Source organism: Oryzias latipes, chromosome 18 (genome assembly GCF_002234675.1).
Source record: "Oryzias latipes chromosome 18, ASM223467v1".
Classification (NCBI taxonomy): domain Eukaryota; kingdom Metazoa; phylum Chordata; class Actinopteri; order Beloniformes; family Adrianichthyidae; genus Oryzias; species Oryzias latipes.
In genome coordinates, this window is record NC_019876.2 from 28,610,749 (window position 1) to 28,630,683 (window position 19,935).

The 19,935-nt window shown below is 42.6% G+C and overlaps 1 protein-coding gene across 1 annotated transcript; it reads right to left on the reverse strand.

Annotated features, from left to right (window-relative positions):
* Nucleotides 1-159: 159 nt before the first annotated feature.
* Nucleotides 160-13,256, reverse strand: otub1 (OTU deubiquitinase, ubiquitin aldehyde binding 1). The gene is made up of 7 exons (XM_004080052.4): nucleotides 13,153-13,256; nucleotides 12,419-12,480; nucleotides 7,718-7,816; nucleotides 7,488-7,606; nucleotides 3,760-3,844; nucleotides 2,278-2,472; nucleotides 160-713 (listed from the first exon to the last, which is right to left on the reverse strand). The coding sequence occupies exons 1-7, from the start codon at nucleotides 13,193-13,195 to the stop codon at nucleotides 516-518; spliced, it is 801 nt and encodes a 266-aa protein (XP_004080100.1). The 5' UTR covers nucleotides 13,196-13,256; the 3' UTR covers nucleotides 160-515.
* Nucleotides 13,257-19,935: the final 6,679 nt, after the last annotated feature.

Here is a 19,935-nt window from a genome sequence, read left to right on the forward strand (position 1 = left end):
CGCTGACGTTCACCGCCATCTTGGAGTTGGCGCTGAAAAAGCTTCAAACACGCTCAAACCTTTTGAAGTTAAAGATGCAAACACTACTGGCATTTTATTGATGCTGCCTTACAAAAACAATACACAAATTTCGTGAATTTTGAAATGAAGAACGCAACAGGAAGATGCAAATTGCTTTAATAAAACTCAATGAAAGGCAGTGTAACAAAGGAAGAGAATCAAACGAAGCAAGAAGAGAACATTTACAACCACAACAGAAAAAAACTGTACAACTCTGGCTGGAGTCATTTCTATGTCCAGTTTTTTTTTTATTCCAGACAAATGAAGATGAAATTTTTGGAGCGACAGAGGGGTAAAAGAGGTATGAAATGAATTCTTGCCCCCACCCCAAGTACTTGACTCAGAAACTCATATACAGATGTATCAACAATGTGAACCTTTTTTTTTGTTTGTTTGTTTGAGCGCGCTGCAGCCGGCAGGTGCAGCGGGACGATGCAGGCCTGTGGTGGGGAGTGTTATTTGTACAGGATGTCGTAATGGCCGGGTCTGTACAGCAGGAAGATGCGAGGGTCGCCGCCCTCTGGGAAGACGTGGTGATTTACAGTTCCTCCTTCCCCTCTGTCCATGTACTCCACCAGGATGGACACGTTCAGGGCCTGGGCCAAGGCGATGATGTGAATGTGGTCGCTTTCTTTGGACATCGGCTCCACCTCCTGAATCGAGCAGAGCCACGCCCACACCCGGTGAGAGGCGTCGTTCCTCATGGAAACACGAATACGGCATCCACAGCTGCCGTTCATTGAACGAGTGCAAAGATAACCGCGCGAGTGGATTCAGGAACCGCGCTAGCGCAATGCTAACCGAACGACCCTGCGTTTTGCAACTGCGCGGTTGCAATCCGAGCTCCTGCGCGCTCGCTGGGTTTGCAGTGATGTTCAGGGGCGGTGTTTGTCACTTGGGGGCGGTAACCTTCCTGGTTGGTCTGATTGACCGTCAAATCCGGCATGGCATTGGGGCGGGACTTCCAGTTTTTTTGAAGGCTTTAATAGAAAAAAAGACGGCCAAGAACAAGATTAGAAAAGTGCAGTGGGTTTTTTTGTTCTGCAAGTTTTTCTCATGTTAAAATCACATTAATAGTTTATATATACATCTACACTTTAGTTAGGCCCGAGACAGAGCTACTACGCTACAAGTTCAGGAAGCGTGTTAGCATGTGGCTAACAAATGCTAACAATGAAGCAGCATCTCACCCGTGTATTATGAAATGAATCTGCAAAATTGTTTATTTTTGGTTTTAAATGTTGCTTCATGTTATATTATTTTTTCATTTTTGTAAGGTTTATACATAGTTTTATCTGTTAGTTACATAGGTTCATTCATTCATTCATTTTCTTAACCGTTTTATCCCTTTCGGGGTCACGGGGCTGCCGGAGCCTATCCCGGCCACTTGTGGGCGAAGGCAGGGGGGACACCCTGAACAAGTCGCCAGTTTGTTGCAGGGTAGAATGTCCTCACTCACACACCCATTCACTCCCGCACTCACACCTAGGGTCAATTTAGAGTTGCCAATTAACCTATGAAGCATGTTTTTGGATGGTGGGAGGAAGCCGGAGACCCCGGAGAGAACCCACGCATGCACGGGGAGAACATGCAAACTCCACACAGAAAAGTCCCCCATTGATGTTCTGTTTTTCATGTCCCCCAGCCGGGACTTGAACCGGGGGCCTTCTTGCTGTGAGGCAAGAGCGCTAACCACTGCGCCACCGTGCAGCCCTTAGTTACATAGGTGTCATACTTAATTTTAACCATATGCTAACACACGCTTCTAGTACTTTGAGTTGCATCGTAGCTCTGTCTGTAACTAAAGTGTACATTTACCTAATTAAGTGATTTTCACACGAGAAAAACTTAAAATACAAAAAAAAACAGCTGCACATTCTTACCTTGGTGTTGGTCGTTCATTAACGTTTTAATCGACGTTACATCCGCCACGCTGCCTCGCCAGATTTGACATGCAAAATTCAGCCAATCAGATCCACCAGAAAGGTTACCGCCCCCAAGTGACAAACACACCCCTTGAACACTGCTCGCAAACCCAGGAGCGCCGCCCAGTTAGTGTTGCAACCGTGCAGTTGTAAAATGCGGGGTCACTCGCTTAGCATTGCGCCTGCGCGGTTGTAAGGTTCACTCGCTCAGTTCCTTAATCCACTCGCTCGGTTGTCTTTGTGCTCGTTCAATGAAAAGCAGCCGTGGAGCGCCACACACAAACGTTCTCACCTGCTGACAGAATTCCTTGATGGAGCGTCCGCCCTCGATGAAATTCAAAAAGAAGCCGTTCTCGCGCTGCAGGTACCCTGAGGTGAGGAGCCGCAGGTACACGACCACGTAGTCCGACACGTTCTGATCGTTGAAGGAGCTCAGCAGCTCCTGCAGGCTCGGCTGCTTCTCGCACAGTTCAATCAAATCCATGAACTGCGAGAACAAACGGAGATAAGTGAGTCTTCAGGTAGAAGTCGCTTGCGTTGGAAAAATAACCAGAGGTGGGTGATTCTGCAAAGTAGGGTTAGAAGTGTTTTAAGGCTGTAAAACTCCTACATACACGGTTTCTACACTTTTCTCAGACATTAACTTAAGGACGACAGGGATGGAGGTGAGTGACTGACAAAGTCTACAGCCAATCAGGATGCAGAAGAGTATGTGGTTAAAAAACAATAAGACAAAGAATGCAAAAGGAGATACTGTAGACACTCCACGATCCACTGACTAGGACTTTAGTGGACTCATTGATCCACTGGTCAGTGGTCAGCGGATCATGGAGTGTCTAAAGCAGGGGTTCTCAGGATTTTTGTAATGGAGGGCCAAATTTAGAACTCGACATTAGACTGGGGGCCAATTGTGGTGAAGTAAAAAATGGATAAACAGAAAAAGTTGTTTTTAAAAACTTTAATGTCATTTGTACAATTAACCAGAACCTCCAGATGTTTTCCCAGTTGCAGTAGGAGGTTGCTGTCCAGATCTTCTACTCCTCTAGTATTTGTATCATTTGACAGACTTATTGTCTCAAAAACTTTCGGTTGCTCTGGACAATGTCAGCTACTTTCAGCATTCAAACTCTCCTTGCTACGCCGCGGCATTTCTAAAGCCACACCGTAGCTAGCTTCTGATACAGCTTCACTGGATTCAGCCATTTTTGTGAACATTATCTGCTGTGCAGCATAGCCTCGTTGTAGTAAATGGTGCTTTACATCAGGCACATGACGATTCTATCCAGCCCATGAGGTACGACTAAGTAAACATTTGTTCATTCAGCTTGAAAGCACCTTTTCTCCTTGCCAACACAACTGGCTTTCCTCAAAGAAACCCGCTCTGGCTCTCTGAATCCTGCTCATCCTCCGGTTCCACTGCCGTCCTCACGGTCCATCCTTTCTCCACACAGGCAGTGGCATAGAAAATGTTGTCTGCCCTCTTGTGGTAAAATTAATACACTGTACCATTGACACCCGGGTGTGATGATCTTTCTTTCCTGTAGATGTCGCCAGAAACCATGAAGCACTATTTATCCCAAGCAATGGCCCCATTAGCCCACCACGGGCCGCGCTTTGAGATCCCCTGGTTTACAGTGTTTCCTTTCAACATCAGACATGTCCGTCCGTCACACGCGTTAGTTAGACAGTAAAAAAAATCTTCTAAAAACAGCAGAGCTTGTTGGGAAGATATTTAGGACAGTCACCCCGACCCAGGGCTCAGTGGGACACTTACGGTGTTGTGGAAATCTTCAATGGTGAACTCGGTGAAGCCTTCATTAACCAAGTCCAGTTTACTTTTGGCGGCCACCGCTTTGAACCTGCAGACGTGCAACACGCAAAAACGGGAGTTCATTAGAAAAAATGAATGAAACATAAATGAGTTATAACACTGAATCGATGAAGAAAGAGGCTTCCAACTGTTGAGGTAAATGTGTAGCGCGATCCCTTTTACAGGCAGCAAAGGAAAGTGATGTGTATATATATATGCCGATGATCACGATGTGTTAAATAAAGCATCAGTTCAGAGAGAAAGTTCACCTCTTACCGCATGTTTTTGTCCAGAAGATGAAAATTAAGTTTGTTTTAAAGAAACCGGCGCAGTGATACAAACATTTAGGCTATGTGACCGGAACTTTTATTTTAGTCATGGGGTTGTCACTTTTTCATGCACACCCAGCAGCCAATCATAATCGAGAATTCCCCCGAACCATGGTATAACAAGCAAGATTGCAGAGGTCTGCCACCTGCTGGCAAAAACATGTTTCTACACCCAAAAAAAGGTTTTGAAACAAATGTTCCAACCTTTTGAGGAGAGGATTCTACAACAAATATTAGGGCGGGGCATAAAAACCCAGTTAACCAATCACAGAGACTTAGGAGAATGTCAGGAACTCAACTCAAAGAACTGCCCCTGCCAAACTCCCCTTTGGGGCCCTAATAAAGTTATTCCATCTTCTGATTGGTTAACAGAAAGCCCGCCCTAATAAATGTGCAAGGATTATCTCATTGGGAAAGCTTACCACATAATGTGGTGCAGACCCTTTTCTGGTTTGCCACAAAAGCAAATATTTTAACTTTGTGGAGGCAGACTGGTGCACCTGCGGCCGGAAATCTGGGGTTTTTTTTGGTTTTATGCCTCAGTGTTTTCAGATTTAAAAAATCTGAACTTTGGTGAAAAATTTGCGTCAACCAATCAGGAACTCAGTTTTGACCAGTCAAGTGTTGATGTAATCAGTGGGTGGAGTTCAGGTTCTCCTTCTTCTTCTTCCACTTTCGGCTTCTCCCATCAGGGGTCGCCACATGTTTGATTTTATTTACATGGAATCAATAATAAAAAGATCCTTTATTTTTATTCTTCTCTCCTCGGACGAATGCGGGACGGCGAGTTGTCAAACTGGGTGACAGAGACGGAAGTACCGCTGAAATCGCCCGTCGTTCAGACGCCGCTCTTGCAGCAGACAGTGAAGCTCGCCGAACCGGGAGAATCTCTGAATGATGCCATGAATCCAGTCATGGAGACAGAATTACCGATCTTTAAGTAAAGCTCTTCAAAATAAAGCAGCCTGATCGCTAAAACATCAATAGCCGCGGTTACATGGGCAGAATATCTTGATCGGATCAATGGTCGGGTTAAAATTCAACCGTTCACATGGGATCAGAAAACCTTTTTCCGATTAGAACAACTAGAACATGGCTCACACTTTCGGTTGGAATGAATCATTTGGGCATGCGCAGTAGTGTTGAAAAGGACTGAGCGACATTTATTTCTGCTTCCCCAAACTGGCTGCGTGAGCTGGCGGCTCTCCTGAGTCCTTCAGCCGCTAACCCAGAGCGGCGGAACGCCTCGCAGTCTGAATTCTCCCACACATAACAAAACAAAACAAAAAAAACGCACACCGAACAAGCATCCTCCTCCCCTCAGACACGGAGTTATTAACCCAGCTCCTCTGCTCACTCGGGTGCCAGTGTACCGAGTGAGCGTCGGGGGGCACGAAGAGCTCCTTCCCCGTACCTCCCTCGTGAGGGGTGAAAGAGACGGGAGAGCCAGCGGGGCGAGAGCGGTCCCCTATGCGCTCCAATGCTTTTCTCTCAGCGAAACACCGTCTATGCGTGACTTAAACCAGAGCAGTAGTGACACACGATCGGAATGACCGTTTACATGCTCCACGATAGGATAAACGATCGGTATAACCCACCTATCTCGATCGGAAAGAAATTCTGATCCGAACGAGTCTGATCGGGGCAGAGTTTTCTGAATGGCGCGTTTACATGACGCATTTTCTTTCCGATCAGGCGTTCATTCCGATTACTTTTGCCCATGTAAACGCGGCTATTCATGTCTTCTATGCATTGTGAACGAGATAAACAGTCAATGCTTCTGTAACGTTGAGGATTAAAAATAATTGGACAGTAGCTCCTCCCACACATTTTGACAGTTTGTGGATGACTTTTCCTGAGGAAAAGTCAGGTCTCTCTCCTGACGTATTAAACTCTTATTGTTGCTGTTCTTTAGGATGTGCATTGCTCAAAGGAAGCTAGAATGCAAGGCCACACAGTCTTGTTCCTCTGGGTACCTTTTGTTCTCCTGTTTGAGGATTAAATGATTTTTACCTGTCAAATGCTGTGCTTGTGTGTACTAATAAGATCAAGTATCTTGGGCATGTCGTTTCAGAAGACTTGTCAGATGACGCAGACATCTACAGGCAGTGTCGTGTGGTATACAGCCAAGCAAACACTTTTTCTCGAAAGTTTGGTATGTGTACGGAAGGAGTCAAGGTGACATTATTTAAAGCTTTTTGCACTCCTCTGTATACAGCTCATCTTTGGGCGAACTATAAAAGTGCCAGTACGAGAAAGCTGCAGGTGGCGTACAATGATGCTCTAAGAGTGCTTTTAAATAAGCCAAGGAGGACGAGTGCTAGTGAGCTTTTCATTTCTCTCAGAATTAAAACTCTCTGGGCTTGCATGCGCTCGCTTATGTTCAAATTTATCTGCAGATTAAACGCTTCAGAGAATACTCTCATCTTGGCTATAAGCAACATTAGATTTAGTCCCATATGTTTCCGGTCAAATTTATGGAAACACTGGAGGGACTGTCTTTTTATTTGTCATTGTAATTAAGGTTTTTATAGTGTGGTATGTATATGTAATCTTTTTATCTTTGTATTTATTCTTATCATTTTTAATCAATTTATTTTTATCAAGTATTTTTTATTAACGTTTTTATTAACTGTAACTATACACTGTACCTCAACTTGTGTATTCTTGACACTGTGTATTTGTTTTAAATGTAGTGGGTCTGTGTACTCCTTTTTACTGATTGGAGCATGAGTCTGGAATAAATTCTATCTATCTATCTATCCATCCATCTATCTAAAATGTCGGTCCAGGTACTCCTTAGAAATCCGTCCCGGGTTTCTGGGGCCGTTGTTTCCTGTATCCAGTCCCTTTTACAGGGAGTCCGGTCCAACAGTCTTTCTTGTTTTAGAAGATAAGTTCAGTGTTTTCTTTGAAGAGTTTTTGTTTCTTGGTCCGGTTTGTTGTGCAGCAAATTGGATCCAGGTTTGGAGCAGATGTTTGGTGGATGCTGCATCCAATCGGGCTTCCACTGAAACGATGTCGGTCTTTCAGGTTGTGGAAGCGGGGTTGAGAGTTGGAGCCTCTTTCAGTTACCTCCTCTCTGACTCCCATATCCTCTGTCTTTGTCGTTTTAGGTCTCCTTTTTTCTACAACTGATGGCACTCTAATTAGAGGGCAGGCCTCTCCTCTCTGACCCGCACAGGTGAATTTTGTCAGGGCAATATGCAAACTGTCAGATCGGCAGGACATGGCGCGACCGTCACCTTTATTAACCCATTTCTGGAAAGACGTCCAGCAGCCAATTTGGAACTTGTCGTTTGGTGAGAACGCAGCACATCATGAACCCAATGAGACAGAACCGGTCCTTTAGAAAACACTAACCTCTGAAGCTCTTTGCTGTCTTCTAACAGGGATTCGAGGTGTGCAAAACCAAAGGCCCTGTAGAAACAGTTTCCGTCAGGCCGTGTCTTCCGAATATGAGAGTACTTTTTGTGGAGATCCTGCGACGACATCAAAGGGCGTAATTTTAAAATCTATGCGGCAGTTGGAACATTAGTAAACCGAATGTAAGGAGAGCGAAGACGGAGGCGGAGATGCGTGAGCCCACCGACCTTGATCTTGAGCTGATAAACCATGTCGTCCTCCGCATATTCTTTCTGCAGCACCGACAGCTCCTGTCTCTCCGACACCAGGGGGTTCGTGTTGGCGATCTGCACACTCACACAAACACACATCACAGTTTGTGTTTGCACTGAGAGACTCTCTGCAACTTTTACTACAGGTTTGGATTCACACAAATGCTTTTGTTCTACTGTATTTTTCCGCACCATCAAAGAATGGCCTATTTTAAAACTGTTAAAAACAGTCGCATAGAACAGAAATTGGTGTAGTGGCACCAATGGACCGGTACCGGGCCGCGGGACACTTGGCACCGGGACGCACAGAAAGAAAAAATAATTTCCATTTTATTGCTTTTTTTCGAGAGAAAAAAACGTTTTATTTTGAAAAGTGACCGGATTCTCTCTGTTACATCCGTCACACTTAACGCACGTCAAAGTCGCGACACCAAACATCACGTGATACACCCCGCTAAAATTAAACACAAAAAAACAAAATGAGCAAAAAAACAAACTTCTTTAGAAAGTTGCTTTGACAAGGGGAAACGGTCCAATGAAGGGACAGAAGAGGAACCTGCACCCCCTAAAAGAGGGAAATCTGCCTTTAATAGGCAGCGGTAAACGTGCCTCAAACCCCCCCCCCCGCGGTAAACGTGTCTTGCGTTGTACCGGTCCGCGGTAACAAAAAGGTTGGGGACCACTGCACTAGATGATGCTGCGCTAAAGGGAAGGTCAACGAAAAAGTCAGAAAAGTCAGTTTGTCAAACTTTACGAATAGAATACAAACCAACATTCTGACAGCTCGGTTCACTCCCAAAACAAGTTGGTGCAATCACGATACAGTAACTCTTGAAATAGTGGACAGCCAGAACAATAACTCAACGTTGTCCAGACGTTAATGTCCATATTCGTGTCTTGTCATAAAGGAAAGCACCAAGAAGGGCCGCCTCTAAATTCACTGATGTTCATGTCGCTAGCTAGTTGGGAAGTGTTTTCTCTGTTGTGGGAAGATTTCTCCGCTATCACTTAAAAACTATCTAGAAGTTTTAAACAGCAATTCAGACTCCACGCTGACTATTATTATTATTATGACATCACCGATTTCCAGAAGCAAGAACCTCATAAATAAATATGAACAATTAAAGCCTGTGTCCCACAGCCACTATGTACATTGATATAGCCCGGATGAAAACTGGTCACTGGTGATATAAAAGTTATACAACGGTGGTTCATGCATAAAAAGTATGTTAGACATAAGATAAACAGTCGTTGAAAGACACAGATTTGTGTATGCATCTTGCGAAAATCAAGCACAATTATAGTTTATGTAATAATTGTGTGTACAACAGGCACAAACTGTATAATTCTCAAAATTTTAAACTCAAAACCAAATTCACGTAATGATCCATCAGCTGAAACCCTCGACGGACACCTATGCATATCGACAAACGACGAAGGCGAGAAAGAACAACATTTCATACGAGGAAAATGCTCAAAAAGTACTCGGCTGTGTGACACGACCTTGAAAAAGATTTTAATCCACGGTGATGAAAACATGAACAGTTTATAAAAATAAAATTGAAACATTTTCTCTACAAACAAAGAAGCGTTGCACTGTAGTTTACGTTGGCCAATCTTGTAACATCGATGCCTACTAATTTCTCGTAGAAAGAAATTCCAGGGCACTGAAATTTGGAACTGTACATTCGGAATCCCCCACCAATAAAAAAAGTGGAACGCCCTATATAGTGCATCGAGTAGTGCTTCATGAAGGAATTTGGACACCATCTACATTTGCAAATATACACCACAATGCATTGTGGTTGAATGACTTTTCAAGTGAAAAAAAAAGGATCATTTTCACGATATCAAGCTGTGCAATACGCATATCGCGAAAGTCTGCAGAAATTGCGATTAATGGTTACCTTAAACGTGCACAATGGCAGCTTGAAGTATTTAAAGAATCAAATAAATCCCTTCATGCGTTTGACAATCGATGGACGCATTCACGTTGTTGACCAATCGGATAGACACATTCACGTTGTTGACCAATCGGATAGACACATTCACGTTGTTGACCAATCGGATAGACACATTCACGTTGTTGACCAATTATTTGGACAAATTCACGGTGTTGACCAATAGGATGGACGCATTCACGTTGTTGACCAATCATTCGGATGCATTCACGTTGTTGACCAATCATTTGGACGCATTCACGTTGTTGACCAAAAATTTGGACGCATCCACGTTGTTGACCAATCGGATGGACACATTCACGTTGTTGACCAAGCATTTGGACGCATTCACGTTGTTGACCAATCATTGGCGCATTTACGTTGTTGACCAATCGGATGGACACATTCACGTTGTTGACCAAGCATTTGGACGCATTCACATTGTTGACCAATCGGATGGACACATTCACGTTGTTGACCAAGCATTTGGACGCATTCACGTTGTTGACCAATCATTTGACGCATTCACGTTGTTGACCAATCATTGGACGCATTCACGTTGTTGACCAATCGGATGGACGCATTCACGTTGTTGACCAATCGGATAGAAACATTCACGTTGTTGACCAATTATTTGGACAAATTCACGGTGTTGACCAATAGGATGGACGCATTCACGTTGTTGACCAAGCATTTGGACGCATTCACGTTGTTGACCAATCATTGGACGCATTCACGTTGTTGACCAATCGGATGGACTCATTCACGATGTTGACCAAGCATTTGGACGTATTCACGTTGTTGACCAATCGGATGGACACATTCACGGTGTTGACCAACTATTTGGACACATTCACGTTGTTGACCAATCATTGGACGCATTCAGGTTGTTGACCAAGCATTTGGATGCATTCACGTTGTTAACCAATTATTTGGACAAATTCAGTGTTGACCAATCGGATGGACACATTCACGTTGTTGACCAATTATTTGGACAAATTCACAATGTTTACCAATCGGATGGACACATTCACGTTGTTGACCAATCATTGGACGCATTCACGTTGTTGACCAATCATTGGACGCATTCACGTTGTTGACCAATTATTTGGACAAATTCAGTGTTGACCAATCGGATGGACACATTCACGTTGTTGACCAATTATTTGGACAAATTCACAGTGTTTACCAATCGGATGGACACATTCACGTTGTTGAACAATCATTGGACGCATTCACGTTGTTGACCAATCATTGGACGCATTCACGTTGTTGACCAATTATTTGGACAAATTCACAGTGTTTACCAATCGGATGAACACATTCACGTTGTTGACCAATCATTGGACGCATTCACGTTGTTGACCAATCATTGGATGCATTCACGTTGTTGACCAATTATTTGGACAAATTCAGTGTTGACCAATCGGATGGACACATTCACGTTGTTGACCAATTATTTGGACAAATTCACAGTGTTTACCAATCGGATGGACACATTCACGTTGTTGACCAGTCATTGGACGCAGTCACGTTGTTGACCAATCATTGGACGCATTCACGTTGTTGACCAATTATTTGGACAAATTCACAGTGTTTACCAATCGGATGGACACATTCACGTTGTTGACCAAGCATTTGGATGCATTCACGTTGTTGACCAATCATTTGGACAAATTCAGTGTTGACCAATCGGATGGACACATTCACGATGTTGACCAATTATTTGGACATATTCACAGTGTTGACAAATCGGATGGACACATTCACGTTGTTGACCAATCATTGGACGCATTCAGGTTGTTGACCAATTATTTGGACGCATTCACGTTGTTGACCAATCGGATGGACACATTCACGTTGTTGACCAAACATTTGGACGCATTCACGTTGTTGACCAATCATTGGACGCATTCACGTTTTTGACCAATCGGATGGACTCATTCACGATGTTGACCAAGCATTTGGACGCATTCACGTTGTTGACCAATCGGATGGACACATTCACGGTGTTGACCAACTATTTGGACACATTCACGTTGTTGACCAATCATTGGTGCATTCAGGTTGTTGACCAAGAATTTGGATGCATTCACGTTGTTGACCAATTATTTGGACAAATTCAGTGTTGACCAATCGGATGGACACATTCACGTTGTTGACCAAGCATTTGGACGCATTCACGTTGTTGACCAAGCATTTGGACGCATTCACGTTGTTGACCAATCATTGGATGCATTCACGTTGTTGACCAATCGGATGGACGCATTCACGTTGTTGACCAATCGGATGGACGCATTCACGTTGTTGACCAATCGGATGGACACATTCACGTTGTGGACCAAGCATTTGGACGCATTCACGTTGTTGACCAATCATTGGACGCATTCACGTTGTTGACCAATCGGATGGAGCCCTTTCATGTCAATTTCTGCCTCCTATGTAGATGAGTGTCATTTTAAGTATAATGCATGTTGGCCCTTACTTAAATGAACTGTTGCAGTGGAATAGAAATAATGTTTTCGGTTGTTTTGCTATTTGTTCATGTATTGCAAGTTCCATCGTCAACGCAATATAGATCACTAAAATGGCAAATCTAGAGTTTTCCTCATTCCATTTAAAGATTTTCTTAAACTTCAACTCTCTGAAACGTGAAGATCCAGACGTGATCATCACAGACATCAGACCAGTACCGAGCTCAGCATCTGAGCCCGGTCCAGTGATGGGGTTTCCTCACCTCCTGCTGGATCCGGTCCTGCTGAGCGATGATGGCCTCATCATGCGCGAGGCAGTTCACACCTGGAAGACACGAGCGCTTTTAGCTTTACCTGAGAGCAGCAGCAGCAGCCACAACAACAGCACCACAGAACTCTCTAGAACCTAGAGCCACTCCAAAGTACAAAGCAGATTCAAAGATCGTCTCTGCATCGTCCGCTGCACTGGTTGGGAAATAAAAACAAAGTCGGCGCGCGCGTTTTTGGGGGAAAAAAAACTCACGAAACGCGAGTCAAAGGGTAGCAGCACAGGATGCTGATGAGGGTTCAAAAACAAGTTGGATGTCGTCTGAACCCATCAGAACCGGTACCGCTGTCTGTCTGTCTCTGTGACAGACACAGACAGACAGACAGCTAAAGGGTTTAGCTCATGATGATGCTGCGTCAAAACAAAACTAATTATCAACGAAAAGACATCCGTCCTGCAGAGTCTGCATGGGTTCTGGCCTCCGACGGGTCCTCATCGAGCTCTGGCACTGGGGGAGGGGGGCTATCGGTCGGCCGCTGCACTACAGCGTTTCCTTTGTGTGGCTCGGTTATCGTTAGCCGAGCAGCTGCGACCCGTTTACACTTCAGTCTACCGGAGCATCGGGCGGACATCATCCCGCTCGGAGCTCCGGTCACATCCGGTCCGGATGTTCGGCAGAACTGACAGGTCGGCACGCGGGGTTTTTCGTGCCACAGGGGCTCCTCTCACCCTCCATCTCTCCCTGTGATGATTCCTGCTGTTCCTCCGCCATCTTAGCTGTGGAAATCTGTTTCCTCCTTCTTCATGACCTCAGCGATGACGCACTTCCGGGCGGCCGCTTTGCTCTTTTTAAAACACACAAACACGATAAAGTCAACACAAACTGTTGTTGTTTTTTTATACTACACACACAGGAGAAACAACAATAGTGTCACCGGAACAATAACTTTGTCCTGGACTGAAAAGACCATTTTTGTCTCACAATTCTTCCTAAATTTGACCCGCCATTCACTCAAAAACTCTGACAGGTACAGAAAAAATAAAACAAAAATACAAATTATTTTTTACTTGAGGATGTGACGTCCTCACAGACTTGGACTTCTCAAATTATGAAACCATCCGTTTATAAATTGGAAAAAAGGAGGAACCCCCCCCCCCCCCCACTTAATTTATAAAGCTGTAGTCTTAAGGTCGTGTCAAACAACCACCACGTACATTTTGTGCATTTTCAGTGTATGAAATCTCAGTCCTCCGTGATCCATGCGTGATCTACGTCAGTGGTCCCCAACCGTATTCATGCCACGGACCGGTATGACATCACACAAACTTTCACGGACCGGTATTTCAAGTATAGGCGGATGATTATTGTAGCAATACTAGGATGAGGGAGGATCAAATACGTGACAAGACGAACTCTGTGCTTTTAGTTTGACTCGCTTAAAAGTTGACATCGCACAGGTCTCATCATCATCTCCCCTTCCCACACTCTCGTGGTGCAAAAAAAGGTACTGTCTATTAAATTTAGCTTTCTTATTTTGGAAGTTGAAGGCTCTTCTTCTTTCTCCTGGCTGGGCATTTTCCCCTCGGCAAAGAAACTTTCCAAAGACATTTTGTTTTTTACTCATTTTGCTAGTTCCTGGATTTTATTTTAGCGGTAACTTAACACGTGACCGAGAAGAGCGCCTTGGAATGCGTCAAAAATGACATAGACTGATGTACCAAAGAATTGGGCAATTTTTCAAAATAAAACATCTTTCAGATTCCGAAATAAATAAAACAGAAGTAATGCAAGTTATATATTCTTTCTCTGCAGCCCGGTACCAAATGACCCCAAATGACCCCCGGAGCGGGCAGATATCCGGGAGCCCGGGGGTTGGGGACCACTGATCTACGTCATTCATAAATGTTTCTTGCGTTTGTCGATGTGTTCAGATGTCCCTCGAGGGTTTCAGACGACGGGTTTTAACGTGAATTCAGTTTTGTTCTGTTAAAAATTTTTGGTCGGTTGAGAATTACGCAATTTACGTAGTTTATACGCAATTATTACATAAATCTTCTGCAATTACGTGTGATTTTTGTGAGATACACAAATGTGTGTCTTTCCAGGAGCGTTCCACGTTTGTCTAACAGACTTTTCATGCATGAACCACTGATGTGTAACTTTTAGATCACGTACACGGCGCACAGATCACGTTCAGATGACATCATTGATGCCTGAATCACTAATGAACTGCATGTAATTAGCGCAATAATCATTAACGGTTCATGTTCCACGTTGGGTTACGTCTTCTTTGTGTGGATTATACTTTTTTTTCGTGTTTTTTAACATGTTTATTCATGATAAATCTGTGAAAATTTCACGTAAAGACCACGGCTCTGTCCGATTTCCCACCCTAACCCCTAACCAGTGGCGGTTCTACCCTGAATTACTCCCCGGGCGAGACCCTCCTCTGCCCCCCCCCCCCCCCCCCCCCCCATTAGAGTCACTTTGTCCATTTATTGTAACTGAAACTAAGAAATTGATATAAAAAAAAAGATGTTTATCAGAATTCTGCACTGCATTATAACAGTTATAGGAACATAAAAATTAAAAGACTATCAGCATGGCAAAAATACCGTTAGGAAATATTTAATCAAACACAAATAAATAATCTAAAATAAATATTATAAACTACAAATCACACTAATAACACACTAGAATAAATGTAACTGCAGCACTAAGAACAGAAAACACTAACTAAAACCTAACCTTTGTGGCCTTCCTTGATGCAAGTTTGTCAATAATAAATCATATAAAATCTGCTTCCCTACTGAATGATTGATACTAACAACAGCAGGTTAGTGAGTTGCTCCTGAGACTTTGGTGATCTCAGGTATGACTTGATCAACTGGAGTTTTGAAAAGCTAACAGCTGCAGCAGCTGCAGCATCAGCAGCATCAGCAGCAGCAGCAGCAGCTGCAGCAGCATCAGCAGCAGCATCAGCAGCATCAGCAGCAGCAGCAGCAGCAGCAGCAGCAGCAGCAGCAGCAGCAGCAGCAGCAGCAGCATGCTACCATCACAGCTCATTTAACATTATGAACTAATATACAACAGTAAAACACAACAAAAACTTTGTGACACAGCAGACAGACACACGAATCATAACTAATGTTACAAGTTAAGGCAGAGCAAACATTTAAGAAGAAAATCTTAAAAATGACGTTATTTAAAATATTTGGGCCTACTTCAGTTTTGGTCATGATAGACCAAACAAGAGATTTTTCCTCTGCAACGTTGTTGTTGTTGTAGGGCAGGTAGCATTCAAATTTAGAAAACGTGCATCTAGCTATGCTATATTACCCTTTTCTTTGTCTCTTTTCTCCTCTTTTTCTTTTCTTTTCTTTCTAAATTGGGCACCAGCTTTGACCTTTTTTCTCCATATTTCAGATGTTTTTGCATTTAGCATAAATGTCCTCACAAAAGCATCAAGTCTGTCGACTAAACCAACTGTCACCTTAGTGAAAACATTGTTTTATTTTCCCATTTTTTATTTGGGCATTTCACACAAAAATAACCAAAAAAGCATGATTTTTTATACCTGTTTTATACCCGCACTACTTTTAAAATGGCAAATAGGATGTCATCCATTTCAAGAAGTTAAAATCTAATAAATATGAGCGTTTTGCGACGATTATTTATGAGCCCAGAGTCTTCTAAAGATATAAACGTTGATGGTTTATTAAAAATTATAAAAATTGATCCGTTCAATGCATTGAGGGTTATATTCGTCAATCTAGTGAGCATCAATGCACGCTGGTTTTTCGTAGAGACTTCTGGGACATTTCTAGAGCACTGGATTTTGGAATTGTAGATTCGGACAGAACTACAAAATGGGGAACGCGCTAAATAGTGAGTAGAGAAGGAATTCGGACACAACCCACAACCCCTCTCACTGTTTCCACATCTATTCACGCATGACCAATTTTCATCCGTGTAAAATGTGCAAAATGTACATATTAGCTTTATGACACGGCCTTAAAGCTGAATTTCTCAAGACGCTACACAAAAGGTGGGAAACAGGAAACCAAGCTAAAGTAATTCTGATAAACAGTGAAAAGGTTTTGTTTGCTTAAACGCACTTATTTTCTTTAAACAAACAGTTATTCCCGTAGTAAACCCATCTACGAAACCATCGTTTAATAATGGTGACACTATTTATCTGTGCAGTCTGAGACATACCCGCTCACCTGAAATCAAGATTCTTCTTTTAACTTTTTCCTTCTGTTTTTTTTTTTATTAGGCTGCTTCAGGTAAAACTAAAACAATCTTTTTCTTTTAATCTGTTGTTTTCAAATGACTCTTTTCCTAAAAAAGGTAATTTTGGGTTTAAAAAGAGACAACTATCATCACTCAAACATGTTCTACCCAAATCTCTGGCGTCCACCTGAACGCTAGCGTTTCTTTTTGCATTGAGCTCTGAGTTTATCCGGAGGGCATCTCAGCAGATGTCCCTCCCAACTGGATCCATATGGAAGCATTTCTGTAGCATAATTAAAAATAAACGTCAGCAACAGAAATGCTTTTGAAATGCAGCTGCATTCAATGACTCAAAAATAAAATGAAAAATCAATCCACCAAATCAGTTTTCTTTTTCTTCTTCAATACCGCTCTTTTTGTAACTTATTAAAATGATAAAGAAAATGGTTTTTGACATTTCATTGTCAAAAAGTTCTCTAGTAAATGTGTAGCAAAGTTCAATTATAAATATCTATTTGACAATTAAAATGGATCAACAGAAATGCTTTTTCATTTTCACAATGTAACTGCATCAGATGAGTCAAAATAAAAATGAAAAATCAATCCTCCTAAATGCTTTTTCATTTTCCACTTCAACACTGCTTACTCTCACATAATTAAAGCGAAAATGCAAAGAGGGGATTGCATTTTCGTTTTCACATCTCCCCCTCAAAAAGTGTAGGATAATTCAATGCCAGTCAGCATTTGCAGGATGGAGGCAGAAAAACCAGTTTGGCGGATTGATTTTCATTTTAATTTTGAGTCAACAAACGCAGCTTCATTTTGAAAATGAAAAAGCATTTTTGGTATTGACTTTTATTTTTAATTGTGTTACAGAAATGCTTCCATAGTTTCAGGGTTTTTGTGTGACAAAGATGCTGTCGGAGAAACTCCTGCACAGTACTCAGAAATGGAGTAAAAAACTTTATTGGCTTTATTGACCCTTTTTGTTTTTTATGTTAAGGTCCGCCTCCTGGATGTTCTTTTTGATTGTCAGTGCTTCCCATGTTTTACTTTTAGAGCATTGCGAAGGTGGGCGGAGTAACCTCAGGTCAATGTGCCCCTCCCACTTCAGGCTGCACTTTCACCATGCAGATCCATGGATGACGTGTTTGGTCTAGCGTGAGTCTCCATGTCCGGGTGTTGACTCACAGTTTGGGGTTTTGTGTGACATTTTTGCTAGAAAAACCAATTGTTGGCTGTTTTTGCTAACTCTACCTGTCAGAATGCTTATCGTCTACAGTGGGAGGTATTTTCCCTCCGGGCTTCAACTGACTGCTGCAGAGATAGTAAACAGAACAGAAGCCTCCCGTGCACTAAGGGCTCCAGAATCAACGCTTTTCCTCCTCCCACACCAAACACTCACACACCCAGGCAGTGAAAACAAACAGCCGGCCAGGGCAGCAACAATAAGACGCACTACCACTAATACTGTCCAAAGACAAAAAAAAAGACTCCCTCATTTATTATACTAACATAAATACACATTTACCCCCCCATCTAAGCACTCTTTGTGTTTAGAAGCTTCTGAGCTGCGTGCACTCGTGCAGCAACGTCTTTGGTTTAAATGTATAATGGTTTTGTTTTTTTTCCTCTTTGAGGTGATTGTGAGTTAACCTAACAGGAATCACTCAGATGGGGATTTTTGTCAAATGACAGACAGTTCCCTCCAACAGGCCATTTTTGTGAGAAGAAAAATATATAACATTTCAGGTTCATTCCAAAATCCCTCCCTACACACATCTGGGACACATATGGAAACATTTAGATCCTTTTTAACATTTAATTGGACCAAATGGATCATAAATGCTAAAAGAAAAGTTGTCAGAGGAACTAAAAACTTAAAAGGAACAAAGCGCCCACGTTAACCATTGTGCTATCTTATGGGGTCAAAATGACCCCCCCCCTTACATTGATGTGTTTTCCCTACCATGACAAAGGTGGATAAAGGTGGAGAGGATTTCATGTAATCCATGGACACCAGTGAAGATCACAAATCATTCAAGAAAAAAGGTTCAGAGCACTGTCTAGTGGGTCTAGATGACCCCACTCCCAATGTTTAAGTGCCTAGGATAGCACAAGGGTTAAAAGCGCCTGATAATCAGCTATGATCTCCACTCAGAGACAATGTGGACGTTCTTTTTCTTATTGTATTTTACACTTTTTATGTGTCAACTTCTTTTCTTACATATCATTTAGAGATGGCAACAAAAGTTAAAAAAAGAACACTTTCAAAAACAGAAAATTTAAATATTTTTAAGTAGAAAATATTTTCCAACACCTAGATGTCCCTTGAAAAAGCTGAATAAAAAATACAAGTAGTTTAGGGCAGTATATTCCTGTTCACGTGATTTAAATGTAGAAGTTTACAGCAAGCGTTTAGTAATGACTAATATGTATTTTTTCATGTAAACCCAGATTTATTGTTGAAGAAAGGTTTCCTTTTTCTTTATTTTATTACTGGTCTTCAAAGAAAAAATTTACAGTAATTTTCTGCATAATATTAATATGAGGGTTCAAAGAATTGGTTGGCCCTCACACATTTTCACCTCCTCTATTCTGGCCCCCTGCAAAAAGTTTGGACCCCCCTGGTTCAAGGCTTCTGACTGTTCTGGCTGTGCTCACTAGGGGGCACTGTTTCCAACAAATGTGGTGCATCTGTTAGACTCTGAATCCAGATCTACCACCCTGCCAGTGTCTCAGCTCTCCCTGCACTGCCTGCTGCTGGTTACCTGGACCAGGTGTGTTTCTTCAATCAGAATTTGGAGGCACGTGATTAACCCTTGTGCTATCTTAGATGACCCCCCCCCTTCCATTGACGTGTCCCCCCTACCATGACAAAGGTGGATAAAGGTGGAAAGATTTCATGTAATCCATGGACACCAGTGAAGATCACAAATCATTGAAGAAAAAAGGTTCAGAGCTCTGTCTAGTGGGTCTAGATGACCCAACTCCCAATGTTAAAGTGCCTAGGATAGAACAAGGGTTACATGTTTACATAAAACCTTATTAGCCCTTGTGCTATCCTAGGCACTTTAACATTTTATAATTTTTCTTCAATGATTTGTGATCTTCACTGGTGTCCATGGATTACATGAAATCTTTCCACCTTTATCCACCTTTGTCATGGTAGGGGGGACACGTCAATGGAAGGGGGGGGGGGTCATCTAAGATAACACAAGGGTTAAGGCTTGGATTATGTTTTCTTGGTGTCCTTCAGGCAGATGAATTTGATG